This window comes from Salvelinus sp. IW2-2015, linkage group LG18 (genome assembly GCF_002910315.2).
Source record: "Salvelinus sp. IW2-2015 linkage group LG18, ASM291031v2, whole genome shotgun sequence".
Classification (NCBI taxonomy): domain Eukaryota; kingdom Metazoa; phylum Chordata; class Actinopteri; order Salmoniformes; family Salmonidae; genus Salvelinus; species Salvelinus sp. IW2-2015.
This window is the reverse complement of record NC_036858.1, coordinates 13,130,278-13,144,289: the sequence shown is the minus strand read 5'-3', so window position 1 is coordinate 13,144,289 and position 14,012 is coordinate 13,130,278. Positions and strand designations below refer to the sequence as shown.

General features: G+C 41.6%; 2 protein-coding genes across 3 annotated transcripts; one reads left to right on the top strand and one right to left on the bottom strand.

The window, feature by feature from the left end:
- Window positions 1–671: 671 nt before the first annotated feature.
- LOC111978298 (N-acetylglucosamine-1-phosphate transferase subunit gamma) lies at window positions 672–6,832 on the bottom strand. Of its 2 annotated transcripts, none has more exons than XM_024008282.2 (11): window positions 6,671–6,832; window positions 4,035–4,089; window positions 3,852–3,919; window positions 2,879–2,933; window positions 2,582–2,665; window positions 2,357–2,450; window positions 2,056–2,170; window positions 1,856–1,938; window positions 1,431–1,556; window positions 1,200–1,277; window positions 672–1,052 (listed from the first exon to the last, which is right to left on the bottom strand). In XM_024008282.2, exons 1-11 carry the CDS (start codon window positions 6,735–6,737, stop codon window positions 1,032–1,034), a joined length of 846 nt encoding a protein of 281 aa, XP_023864050.1. In that variant the 5' UTR covers window positions 6,738–6,832; the 3' UTR covers window positions 672–1,031. The 2 variants fall into 2 exon arrangements, with proteins under 2 accessions (XP_023864050.1, XP_023864047.1); XM_024008279.2 differs by having other exon boundaries at window positions 896–1,052; window positions 1,196–1,277.
- Window positions 6,833–6,868: 36 nt separating this feature from the next.
- tsr3 (TSR3 ribosome maturation factor) lies at window positions 6,869–12,795 on the top strand. Its single transcript, XM_024008278.2, has 6 exons — window positions 6,869–7,264; window positions 7,848–8,058; window positions 8,308–8,501; window positions 11,413–11,580; window positions 11,815–11,869; window positions 11,990–12,795. Exons 1-6 carry the CDS (start codon window positions 7,144–7,146, stop codon window positions 12,156–12,158), a joined length of 918 nt encoding a protein of 305 aa, XP_023864046.1. The 5' UTR covers window positions 6,869–7,143; the 3' UTR covers window positions 12,159–12,795.
- Window positions 12,796–14,012: the final 1,217 nt, after the last annotated feature.

Below are 14,012 nucleotides of genomic sequence, written 5' to 3'. Positions count from 1 at the left end.
AGCTTTGCACATTCTTGGCATTCTAGCAACCAGCTTCACCTGGAATGCTTTTCCAACAGTCTTGAAGGAGTTCCCACATATGCTGAGCACTTGTTGGCTGCTTTTCCTTCACACTGCGGTCCAACTCATCCCAAACCATCTCAATTGGGTTGAGGTCAGGTGGTTGTGGAGGCCAGGTCATCTGATGCAGCACTCCATCACTCTCCTTCTTGGTCAAATAGCCCTTACACAGYCTGGAGGTGTGTTGGGTCATTGTCCTGTTGAAAAACGAATTATAGTCCCACTAAGCGCAAACCAGATGGGATGGCATATCGCCAGTTAAACAATAAGAAAATATGTAAACAGCCTACAAGAAGCAGCCTGTTTAAGCGCCTTTTTAATGTCATATGACAAAATAATTGGCATTTGGGGTCTCGAGTGGCRCAGCAGTCTAAGGCACTGCATCTCAGTGCTAGAGGCATCACTACAGACCCTGGTTCGATCCCGGGCTGTATCACAACTGGCCGTGATCGGGAGTCCCATAGGGCGGCGCACAATTGGCCCAGCGTCATCCGGGTTAGGGGAGGGTTTGGCCGGGGAAGGCAGTCATTGTAAATAACAATTTGTTCTTACCTGACTTGCCAAGTTAAATAAAGGTTAAATAAATTTWAAAAAWTGCTCAAGGCTGTAACTTTTCATTTTCTTCAAAAATGTATTTTCTGGATCAAACAATTTACATCTTCAGTGTCCTTCCTTTGATAGCAGAGGTATGATTTCTGTCTAGACTGACAATGGAGTTGAAAAAAAAATATTCTAAGAATGTAGCTATGCCATTGGGGAGTACAGGTATGCCTCAGTCAAGAAAACATGGTTGATTCTCTAAAATTGTAATTAGAATAAACACTTCTTTTTTAAAACTTTTGTGTGACATCTTCCTTCTCTGCTGTTCAGTTAGTGGTCTGCAATATTTTGTGTAAATGTCTGGAATCCTCAGAGTAGGTCTGCGATGAGGCCGTTGTCCCCCCTCAGGTGCCGATTTTGCACAGTCACACTCACTGGAATCTTCGCCTTAGCTGTCCGTAGAGGGAGGGAAGGGTGCAAACATGTTAACATTGACCAATGCAATCATCACATGTTACTTACGAAGGGATTCCTTTCCTACATCTATTCATGGAGAAGTATGGACTAGTACATGAATAATAATGCAAAGACTCACCTGCCTTTGACTCATGGGGAATGTTATGTTGAGTGAGGAGAGCTTGCAATCTCTCAATTTCTTCCCTCTGTTTACGGACATCCTGTATAAAACAAGCATCCGTAGAAATGTAAACAAACACAACTTCTCAATGACATTTCATGTATATGGATAGCTAAACTAGAGCTCTAAATGTCAGGGCTTCCATTACTACTCATGGTCACGAATGGTTTTGGATTCTCTCCAGTGAACTTACCTCGTTGCATTTCTGCAAGGAATCATGCGTCTTTGAGGTAGTTGTGATATCCGGCTTCTCCTTTACCTTTTGGCTCTTTAGGAAACCAGCATCCTCAAAAATATCCCTCAGTAGATTATTGTAGCCCTGTAATACACATATACACGTTAGAGGACTTCTTAAACGCTTTCAAGTCAAGAAGTGAAACTCCGGAGTGGTTATCGCCCAAATAGACCTGATTCCTATTTTCTCCACTAATTGGCTTTCAAGTGCACAAGCACCGCCGACCGCTCCGCCTGGATAGAATTCCGCCTCATTGAAAATGAATAGGCCACCCCGCCTGCCGCTTTGTCTGCGAGCATCTTTAAACTCATGTGTAGTCCTACACTCATATAAGTGCTATGAAAGGGTAATGTCAATGCCTATGTTAGTAAGTAAAGTCGTACCTGCTCAGTAATGAGGTTCTCATAGCGGGCCTGTTCGACTTCATCCCATTCCATCTGCAGCTTGTCACTCAGAGTTGGGTACACTTGATGAGAGGACACACGTGTGACTCAGAATGTAAACAAGCACCATCTTTATATAAAAAAAAAAAAATAATAATTTTTTTTTACATTTAAAGAGTCCCTGCTTTTGCTCGTCTTACCTAAGAGAGAATGTGGGTGGCATACAAGTGGGGTCTCAAAGCTTAGAGAATACACACAGGTAGTGGGCTCTGACACTTGAGCCAACTTGCTACTTCCACCGCAGGTCAGAATGACCTAGTGAAACGAGAGAAAAACATTTTTTTTCACAAAGAACAGTAACCGCAACATTCAACTCTGCAATGTCTTTAAAGGCCTTTCACAAAGCTCGCTGAATGGGTTTGCACGTTATACTCACAAATGCTCGCCAATCCTGCTTTGTCAATTGGCCAATGGAAGGAATGAGCACAAGCAATTTATTACCTTTGTTTGCCTATTTTTATTCCCACAGGCATCTCCCTCTCTCATCCACATGGCCAAAAAGGTGTTGTTCACAATCTCCCACTCCTGCCAGATTCTGTTGGAAAGACAAAGGGTGTAAACTGATGAATGGAAATAATGTATTCACAGGATAACATGCTTCAATGAATCTGATTCACTTGATAGGATGAGTGCAGTTTGAAATTGTGTTGTGGAGAATCCACTCACCCCAGTATGCCACTGTAAGCGTTCCACCTGAATGACTGCTCATGCTGGGTGATGTTGTGGAATGGACAGAATTCATATTTATACCTAAACAAAATAACAACACAATGATGTATTCTCAAATATACCTATTTTCTACACATGTCATCTTGCACCCTTGACTAGCGGTGAATCAACCAATTGGAAAACTGGTACAGAAATCAAAGATGAGTCCTAAACAGTTTGATCAAAACTTTGCCATAATGTTCAATGCAGCAATTAGGTGATGATTTTGTAGGCGCTCAGTTTCCCAGTACTTACGTGGACTCTATGTAACTGAAGCACTTTCCTGCTAGTCGGCGGAGATGTGCTGGTCCTACAAGAAAGGATTAGAAATGTTATGAAAAGAGCACAAGTAAAAAACAGGGCTGTATGTAAACTGAATACAGTGCTAGGTATGGTCAGTTTTTAGACAGACAAGTAACTGCCAAAATAAAGGAAACACTTGAGTAAATGAGGGGTATGAAATATATTGAAAGAAGACGCTTCCACACAGGTGTGGTTCCTGAGTATATTAAGCAATTAACATCCCATCATGCATAGGGTAATGTATAATTTTGGCTACCATGGATAGAAGATAAGATATCAGTGACTTTCAAAGAGGGGTCTCAAAGGAGCATAGGGGGTTTAAAGTGTGTGTGTGTGTTTGTGTCTCAGTCATCAGATCTCAACCCAATTGAACACTTATGGGAGATTCGGGAATGGCCACAAACGGCGTTTTCCACCACCATCAACAAAACACCAAATTATGTAATTTCTTGTGGAATAATGGTGCGCATCCCCTCCAATAGAGTTCCAGACACTTGTAGAATCTATGCCAAGGYGCATTGAAACGGTTTTGGCGGCTCGTGGTGGCCCAACGCCCTATTAAAACACTATGTTGGCATTTCTTTTATTTTGTCAGTTACCTGTATATTCTTGATTAATCACATGATCTGCCAGTGTTGACAGAATTAGATCATTATTTTTTGAAAGCACCGTCTCCTTTGCTTTCACAAATGTAAACCAGTTGGTGACGTATTGTGATTTCATTTACTTCTGTATTAGGGGATTCTTTTTCCACTTGTTTCAATCCTTTGATTACTGAGGAACAATGAAAAGGGACCAGACTACTGCGGTACCTTCCCACAGCTGGTGAAAGTATCGATCTGTACTGCTATACCTGTACAATATCTTATTGCAGTCTGCAGACCATAATGTAGTTAACCCAGTAAGTAATACGTATTCTTATTACCTGACACTGGGCCTGGAGTCACCTTGGGCTGGAGTCTACTTCCTTGGGCCAAAAAGGGATTGTTGAGCCTAGAGAAATAGGAGGGAACCACATTATACCGACTGAATTAGTATGTTTTATACCTTCATACATTTAACTTTTGAAACATATCTAAATGCAATTATAGAATAACATATGACTTACCCAAATGTATTTGGTTCCTCAACAATCTTCATTTTACCAGCAAATGAATAGGGGCCTAAAATATGAATTTTAACAAGAATAAACCATCTGCATCCACACTAAAATGAGAAACATTTGAAGAAGACTGAAGAGAACTTAGAAGCTATTGTGCAATCCTTTAAAGCACACTTTGTGGCATGGTCCTCCCTCTTTAACATTCCGAGCAAGAATTGAAATAATAAAAATGAGTTGCTCCTACAATCAACTACAAACTGAGCATGTTGCCTCGATCTACCGCAAGGCTTTTTCAAGAAGATCAATGAACTGATCACTAAAAGTATATGGAATTCAAAGCAACCTAGCGTTGCCCTTGAGAAACTAATGATGTCAAAATATAAAGGAGGCATGGCACTTCCAAATATTAAAACATATTACATGTAACAAGATAAACCATATACTGGCTCTACCCACCAAAAGAACCCCCTGTTGGTTAGCAATTGAAGAAATATCCCACCCCATGCCAGTTAGATTGATAGATATTTGGGAAGTATTCCCTATGCTAAAAGGCCATCCAAAAAGATCTGCTTCTTGGAATGTTCTTAAAATTGTTTGAAATAAATACGCAGTTTCCATATGTACCTCTCTCCAAGCAACCATCTGGAGCAATCCACACATATTAATCAATCAATCACAGACCAGTATTGTGGAGAGATTAGCTACAGATGGGAGTTTGGATAGTGGCGGATTTGTAGAAAGATGGTAAAACTATGGATCTGAATGAACTGAAGGAAAAGGCTGGCTCTATCAACCATTTTAGAATCATTCAGATTGTTTAGGCAGTCAAGTCGGCATAAATAACCATTTAAATATAAACATGAGTTTAAAGAATTGGAAAGTTTCATAAAGGATGTCCATTCCAAAAACCACCTGGCATCAAGTGTATAAATTCTTAAACGAAAAACAAGGGCACTACACACTTCCCTTAAGAGAGAAATGGGGTAAAAATTTGAATATTGGGAAAAGGTATGGAAAAACTGTTTTAAACCGTGCAGAATCTAAAACACAAATGGTTCAGTATAATATAATTAATAGAACCTACTGGACTTAAACATACACATGGCAAAAATGACAACCGACAGCAACTGTTGAAGATGTACATCAGATGATGCTGGGCTTGCGCATATGTTGGTCAAGTGTCCGAAACTGGAAGTATATTRGAAATAATATTCTCTCTATTTCTAGAAGCCATAGAAAAACAGACTACACACAAATGCAGCCTTTATCTTGCTGGGAAAATACCCCAAATGCTTCCATGCTTTGGACACTAACTCTCATAGCTAAAAGGGTAATTTTAAGGCATTGGAAAAAAGAGGAGCCGCCCTCATTTGCAGAATGGCTCCAGCTGTCAATGAATAGCCAACTGTAACATTTTTGAAAACTATTGCAAATGGACATGGAAAGTCATATGAATACGAACAAATATGGGCTAAGTTTGAAGCTACTGTCTTGAAGTGATTGAAAACGGGGAAATGTATGTAATTTATAATTAATACTAGTGTGTATTGATACTAATTGCTAATATGTAATTGGACACAAATCATGCTCATAATGTGAAATTGCTCAAAGTAGAATAGTTCGCCTAATTTCAGTTTGTGTACAATTGTATTATCTAAACCGCTGTAAATTATATTTTCAATAACCAAAAAGATTGTGTTTTCAGCTGTTTGAAGCTGGTGTACAAAACCGAAAGCAAAAGATGCAAAAACAAAACTTCAGCACACGAAGTACAGAAATGGCGCATATAGAACATACCTACCGCTTCATATCTATTCTCAATGAGATTGACAAATCTATAACTCACATTGCTATGTTCATTTCGTCAGGTCACCCAAAAAGTAGACATATTGTAGCTTTAATTAAAAAAGTAAAACATTTGAGCGACATCATTTGTCAGCAGGGTTAATCCTGAATATACAAGCATATACACATAAAATTAAATCCAGAGCCACATAACGTCAAAATATATACAGTACCAGTCAAAAGTTTGGACACACCAACTCATTCCAGGGTTTTAATTTATTTGTACTATTTTCTACATTGTAGAATAGTGAAGACATCAAAACGATCAAATAACACATATGGAACCAATTAGTAAACAAACCAAAAAAGTGTTAAACAAATCTAAATATATTTCAGATTCTTCAAAGTCTTGGCATTTTCTCAACCAGCTTCATGAGGAATGTTTTTCCCAACAGTCTTGAACGAGTTCCCATATATGCTGAGAACTTGTTGGCTGCTTTTCCTTCACTYTGCGGTACAACTCATCCCAAACCATCTCAATTGGGTTGAGGTCTGGTGATTGTGGAGGCCAGGTCATCGGATGCAGCACTTCATCAATCATGATTCCATGTGTTATTTCATAGTTGATGTTTTCACTATTATTCTACAATGTAGAAAATAGTAAAAAATAAAGAAAACCCCTTGAATGAGTTGGTGTGTGCAAACTTTTGACTGGTACTGTATATATTTAACTGCTCTATATTTTGGTTACAATGTTTGAGTTCGCAATACGCTCCTCTAAAACCTAACCCGGAAGAACCCTTGAAACGACAGATGCTGTTTTGTTTGAGTACATGTATTAAGTGAAAAATACTTACTCAGCAGGGTAAGACAGAGCAGACATATCCATAGTAAATGTACTATTCTAGTCGATGTATAATACATGATTAGTGGACTTCATTTACTTCTTTGCTAGCTATATAATCCGTGGCTATATTTTTTTGTTTTACAGTAGTGACCACGTGACCATTAGGGAAACATGGGAAGAAGTCAGCTGACCAAAATACACGGTCTGCGCGTGCGTGTTAGTCCTTCCTCGATACAGCGTGAGCACATGAAAAGTGAACTAATTGGTTGTTTATACTTTTATTTAGTCAACTAAAGCGACACAATATAATCTCAAAACAAGAGGAGTGGAGTACACATGTTTTCTATGTCATCTTGGTAGCTTGCTTGGATGTTTACTTCTGTTCTGTAGGACCAGTTGATTCAAGTGCTACAAAGTCAGGTTAACGTTACATTTTTTTCTCAGTCAATTAACAGTAGGTAGAGAGAGTCTGACAGTTCTAACATGGGGCGAAAGAAGCAGGGTAAATTTGAGCGCCCAGTGAACAAGGGGAAAGATAAACGACACAAGATGAAGGGGAAATCTCTTGAGTGTTTCACAGAAGAGATGCATGATGCATTGCAAGGTACAGTATGCCTCTTCCCGAAACAGTATGTGTCACAGCTAACCAGTCATGTTGCGCGTATGTGTGATCATATAACTTCAACCTGGTCTCAGARCATGTYGTATTATTCTGTATGTAAATCCGAGACTCCATTTAGGATGATATGTTACGTTTAGTATGGTATGTATTCATTTGTATGATCTGTTTTGTATGATATGTTACGAATTACAATTCGTATTATCTGTTACTAGGAGTTAGTGGTTAGGGTTAAATTTCGGAGATAGTGGAAGGGTTAGCTAAAAGGGTTACGGTTAGGGGAAGGGTTAGCAACATGCTAAGTAGTTGGAAAGTACTTAGTAGTAGTAAGTAGTTGAAAAGAAGTTACAATTTTAAAGTTGTCCGTGATGAGATTTGTTATATGCGTAGCCATCCACCCTGAGCAACCACCCTCCTTTCGTTTTTTGCCTTAAGTAACCATCTGTCTTATGTAACCACACCAAACGTTATGTATCATACTAAATGAAGTCCCTTGGATTTACGTACAGAATAATACGAAATGCTCCGAAACCAGCTTGGTAACTTGGTTGGTTTTTCTCGGTTTCAGCCAGCCTGCAGCCTGATGATGCAGGGGAGGCTGCCCAGGTGAAGTTGCCCTGCCCCTTGGCCATGTGGGAGCTGGGCCACTGCGACCCAAAGCGCTGCACAGGAAGAAAGCTGGTCCGCAAAGGCTTTGTTCACAACCTACGCCTCAACCAGAGGTTCCATGGACTCATTCTGAGCCCCATGGGCACCAAATACGTCTCACCAGCAGACAGGTGAGTGATGCTTTTAACATGGCCAAAACCCTAAGCACGTCATTACCACTGATAGATCAAAGGGCTGGAAATAATTTGACCATACCTTTACCCTTTCACTGTCTGTGAGATCAGGACATGTTTAACCGACCACGTTTAACCGACCACAACCATCAATTTCTAATCAAGATTATTGGGGCATATCTCAATAGTATATGCAAGTCTTTGTAATGTTGAAGTCAGAGTCCTATGTTTTCCTTTATTTTTTAGGGACATTGTGGCTAAGAATGGACTTGCTGTCATTGACTGCTCTTGGGCTAAACTTGAGGAGACGCCCTTCAATAAGATGATAGGTAGTCATCCTCGGTTGCTACCGTACTTGGTTGCTGCCAACCCAGTGAACTATGGGAAGCCCTGCAAGCTGTCTTGTGTGGAGGCTTTTGCTGCCACCTTCTGCATTGTGGGTAAGACTTGAGCTATTCTGCAGTTAATTCATAACCTGTGGTGTCGTATCGCATTTACCTGAATAGAAGATTTGACACAAATGCCCAGTGGTCAGATGACGCAGATGCTAAGCTACAGGACTGTTTTGCACAGACTGGAATATGTTCCGGGATTCTTCCAATGGCATTGAGGAGTACACCACATCAGTCACTGGCTTCATCATTAAGTGCATTGGTGACGTCGTCCTCACAGTGACCGTAAGTACATACCCCAACCAGAAGCTATGGATTACAGGCAACATCCGCACTGAGCTAAAGGGTAGAGCTGACGCTTTCAAGGAGCGGGACTCTAACCCGGACACTTATAAGAAATCCCGCTATGCCCTCAGACGAACCATCAAACAGGCAAAGCGTCAATACAGTACTAAGACTGACTCGTTCTACACCGGCTCCGACACTTGTCGGATGTGGCAGGGCTTGCAAACTATTACAGACTACAAAGTGGAGCACAGCCGCAAGCTGCCCAGTGACACGAGCCTACTAGACAAGCTAAATTACTTCTATGCTTGCTTCGAGGCAAGCAACACTGAAGCATGCATGAGAGCGAGGCCTCCCGAGTGGCGCAGTGGGCTAAGGCACTGCATTGCAATGCTAGCTGTGCCACTAGAGATTCTGGGTTCGAGTCCAGGCTCCGTCGCAGCCGGCCGCGACCGGGAGACCCATGGTGTGGCACACAATTGGCCCAGCGTCGTCTAAGGGAGGATTTGGCCGGCAGGGATGTCCTTGTTCCATCGCGCACTAGCGACTCCTGTGGCAGGTCAGGCGCAGTGCACGCTGACACAGCCGCCAGGTGTACTTGTTTCCTCCCGACACATTGGTGCGGCTGGCTTCCGGGTTCAGTGGGCATGGTGTCAAGAAGCAGTGCGGTTGTGTTTCGGAGGACACACGGCTCTCGACATTCATCTCTCCCGAGTCCGYACGGGATTTGCAGCGATGGGACAAGACTGTAACTACCAATTGGATACCACAAAATTGGGGAGRAAAAGGGSTAAAAAAATWATAATAAACMAWTTTTTTTGAAAAAAATGTAAATGCATGAGAGCATCAGCTGTTCCGGATGACTGTGTGATCACACTCCACAGCCGCTGTGAGTAAGACCTTTAAACAGATCAACAGCAGGGACAGACGTGTACTCCGAGYATGCGCTGACCAACTGTCGAGTGTCTTCACTGACATTTTCAAACTGTCCCTGACCGAGTCTGTAATACCAAAATGTTTCAAGCAGACCACCATAGTCCCTAAGGTAACCTGCCTAAATGACTACCGACCCGTAGCACTCACGTCTSTAGCCATGAAGTGCTTTGAAAGGCTGGTCATGGCTCACATCAACACCATTTTCCCAGAAACCCTAGACCCACTCCAATTTGCATACCGCCCCAACAGATCCACAGATGATGCAATTTCTATTGCACTTCACACTGCCCTTTCCCACCTGGACAAAAGGAACACCCACATGAGAATGCTATTCATTGACTACAGCTCAGTGTTCAACACCATAGTACCCTCCAAACTCATCACTAAGCTAAGAACCCTGGGACTAAACACCTCCCTCTGCAACTGGATCCTGGACATCCYGACAGCCTCCCCCAGAGCCTCCCCCAGGTGGTAAGGCTAGGTAACAACACATCTGCCACGATGATCCTCAACACAGGGGCCCCTCAGGGGAGCGTGTTCAGTCCCCTACTATACTCCCTGTTCACCCATGACTGCATGGCCAGGCACGACTCCAACACCATCATCAAGTTTGCCGACGACACAACGGTGGTAGGCCTGATCACCGACAACGATGAGACAGCCTATAGGGAGGAGGTCAGAATCCTGGCCGTGTGGTGCCAGGATAACAACCTCTCCCACAACTTGATCAAGACAAAAGAGATGATTGTGGRCTACAGGAAAAGAAGGGCCGAGCACGCCCCCATTCTCATCGACGGGGCTGTAGTGGAGCAGGTTGAGAGCTTCAAGTTCCTTGGTGTCCACATCAACAACAAACTAGAATGGTCCAAACACACCAAGACAGCCGTGAAGAGGGCACGACAAAGGCTATTCCCCCTCAGGAGACTGAAAATATTTGGCATTGGTTCTCAGATCCTCAAAAGGTTGTACAGCTGCACCATTGAGAGTATCCTGACTGATTGCATCACTGTCTAGTATGGCAACTGCTCGGCCTCCGACCGCAAGGCACTACAGAGGGTAGTGAGTACGGCCCAGTACATCACTGTGGCCAAGCTTCCTGCCATCCAGGACCTCTATACCAGACGGTGTCAGAGGATTGCCCTAAAAATGGTCAAAGACTCCAGCCACCCTAGTCACAGACTGTTTAATCTGCTACCGCACGACAAGCGGTACCGGGGTGCCAAGTCTAGGTCCAAAAGGCTTCTTAGCAGCTTCTACCCACAACAACTAATTAAAATTGTACCCAGACTATTTGCATTGTCCCCCTCACCCCCTCTWTTACGCTGCTGCTACTCTCTGGTTATTATCTATGCATAGTCACTTTAACTCTTACCTACRTGTACATATTACCTCGACTAACCTTTGCCCCTGCACATTGACTCTGTACCGGTACCCCCTGTATATAATAGCCTTGCTAGTTATTTTTCTGTTGCTTTTTAATTATTTGTTATTTTAATATGTTATTTTAATTAATTTWAATTTTTTACTTAACACTTATTTTTCTTAACTGCATGGTTGGTTAAGGGCTTGTAAGTAAGCATTTCACTGTAAGGTCTACACCTGTTGTATTCGGCGTATGTGACAAATAACATTTGATTTAATCTATACAAATTAATTGGTTTTACCATCAGATTACCTTAGTAGTGTTAAGTGTTGGCAGTGTCATGATCAATCATTAATTAACATGTCTGAAATGCAGGTTTTCAGGACCTGGCTGTGATTCTGCTAAGGAAGTTTAAGTGGGGGACTGTGTTTCTGGATCTGAACAAGACTCTGCTGGATCGCTATGCAGCTTGTCAGTCAGAGGAGGAGCTGCTGGCTGTGGAGAAAGAGTACCTTAACACCCCTCCTGAGAAAGAGGAGTTTGGTAAGTTACTGTTGGAGAAGTTTKGGATCAAATCCCAGGAAATATTTGGAGTTGAGTGAGGGGTGAATGTTTAGCCATACAAGAAGGTGTTAAGAAAACTGGTATGCCTTCGGAGGGAGCACTATTGATGTCATACATAGAAAGCTTAGTCTTTAATGTATTTTACTTTGAGTGTTTGTGTATTTCTTCAGAGACTGTCTTAAACCAAAMATGTCTAATCCATTATCTTTGCAGATCCATTCGATGTTGACTCAGGGAGAGAATGCATGAATCTCAACAGACCCCCTCGGTAATAAAGACCCGTTGCTTTGTATTGAATTGAAAATCATAATATATTTMATTAATTACAGTTTCACATTTGTTATGCAAACTTTGTTGGTAAATGGTATTGCATATCATCTTTGTTTAGTGKTGCTGAGGAAGAGGATGATACAGAGAGTGATGGTGAGGAAGCTGGAAGTTCTGGAACATCAGAAGATGACAACGATGATGTCAAAGAGGAAGAGGACAATGGGAGAAAGGATAGAGAAACTGGAGATGAGGAGGAAGAGCCAGGAGAGTCATCAAAAGTGCAATGAAAAATGTGGATATACTGGGGACTTTGAGGAGAATGGCAAGAATGATTCACTATGTGAAAGTGAAGAAATTGAGGCCCTTTGTTTACTAAACATTGTGTAGGTTTACATGGACACTAATTCGATATTAAACGGATTATGGCAATTGGCCGAGTATGGCAATAGGCATATAAACACTTTACTCTGTTTATCTTAATCGTCGTATGGTCACAATCGAAGTAAGCATATGTCGATTAAAACACCTGGTTTTCTGATCAATATTTCTAATTATTAGGACATATAAACTGTGTAATCCTCGTTCCAGTAGTGTATTTGATTTGCCAGCACCAGTAGGTCAAGCCTCCCTCTTGAGGGAGTGAAGTGAGTTTGGAAAAACTGAAAGTAGGCTATACATTTTGGAAATACTTTTCATGTACAAACTATATGTCCGAACTCAGAATCAAGTAGGCTTCACAAAAATAACATGGTCGCTGTGGTAGAACGTTTATTTTGATTGGTGATTTTTATGCATTTATTTCTCATCAGGTAGCCTGATTCCAGATGTGTCCATGTAAACAGGATTATTAGGGAAATCGTTAATTTTGCAAAGCATGTTAACGTTTTAAACAAACTATTAAATTAATCTGATTATCAACAATAATCGTATGATTGTGTGCATGTAATCTTAGACAGCGTCTATACATTCTTAATTCAGTAAAATTGAATTGACGAGTGTTACATTGAATAGAATGTAACGCAATTATGCCTCTTAATACATGTTTATGTGTCAATTATGTGAGTGAAAAAAATAGGATATTGTAGCGAATTTAACCCAACACTTAGTGACCTCGTCAAGGTGTAACGGTTAAGGTCTTTGTTTTGACGGTTGCTGAACCTGGGATCGAGTCCCGGTTATGGCTACACCCTGAATTCGCTACACTGGCGTCAGAAGTGGGAGGGTAGTCATGGGGCAATCGGGGGTGTGTACACGTCAGAACCTTTGTTATAGAGAATCGTGGGGACACGTTCTCAGAAAGAAGGGGGTAATGTAGCAACCTCGACAAGAGATGCATAACAGTTAAAACTTGTTATGGATAGGGGGCAGCATTTTCACGTTTGGATGAAAAGCGTGCCCAGAGTAAACTGCCTGCTACTCAGTCCCAGTTGCTAATATATGCATATTATTAGTAGATTTGGATAGAAAACACTCAGTTTCTAAAACTGTTTGAATAATGTCTGTGAGTATAACAGAACTCATATGGCAGGAGAAAAATCCAACCAGGAAGTGGGAAATCTGAGGTTTGTAGGTTTTCAACTCTTGGCCTATCGAATACAGTGTCTATGGGTCATTTTGCACTTCCTAAGGCTTCCACTAGATGTCAACAGTCTTTAGAACCTTGTTTGGTGCTTCTACTGTGAAGTGGGGCCGAATGAGAGGGGAATGAGTCAGAGGTCTGCCAGAATGCCTTGAGCTCGTGACGCTCGTTCACGTGAGAGCGAGCTCTGTTCCATTGCTTTTCTGAAGACAAAGGAATTCTCCGGTTGGAACATTATTGAAGATTTATGTTAAAAACATCCTAAATTCTTYGTTTGACATCATACTTCGTTTGACATGTTTCTACGGATTGTAATATGACTTTTCGTCTGAACTTTTGCCTGGACCTGCCCGCGCGTCGTGAGTTTAGATTGTGTACTGAACGCGCGAACCAAAAGGAGTAATTTGGACATAAATGATGGACTTTATGGAACAAATCAAACATTTATTGTGGAACTGGGATTCCTGGGAGTGCATTCTGATGAAGATCATCAAAGGTAAGTGAATATTTATAATGCTATTTCTGACTTATGTTGACTCCAACATGGCGGATATCTCTTTGG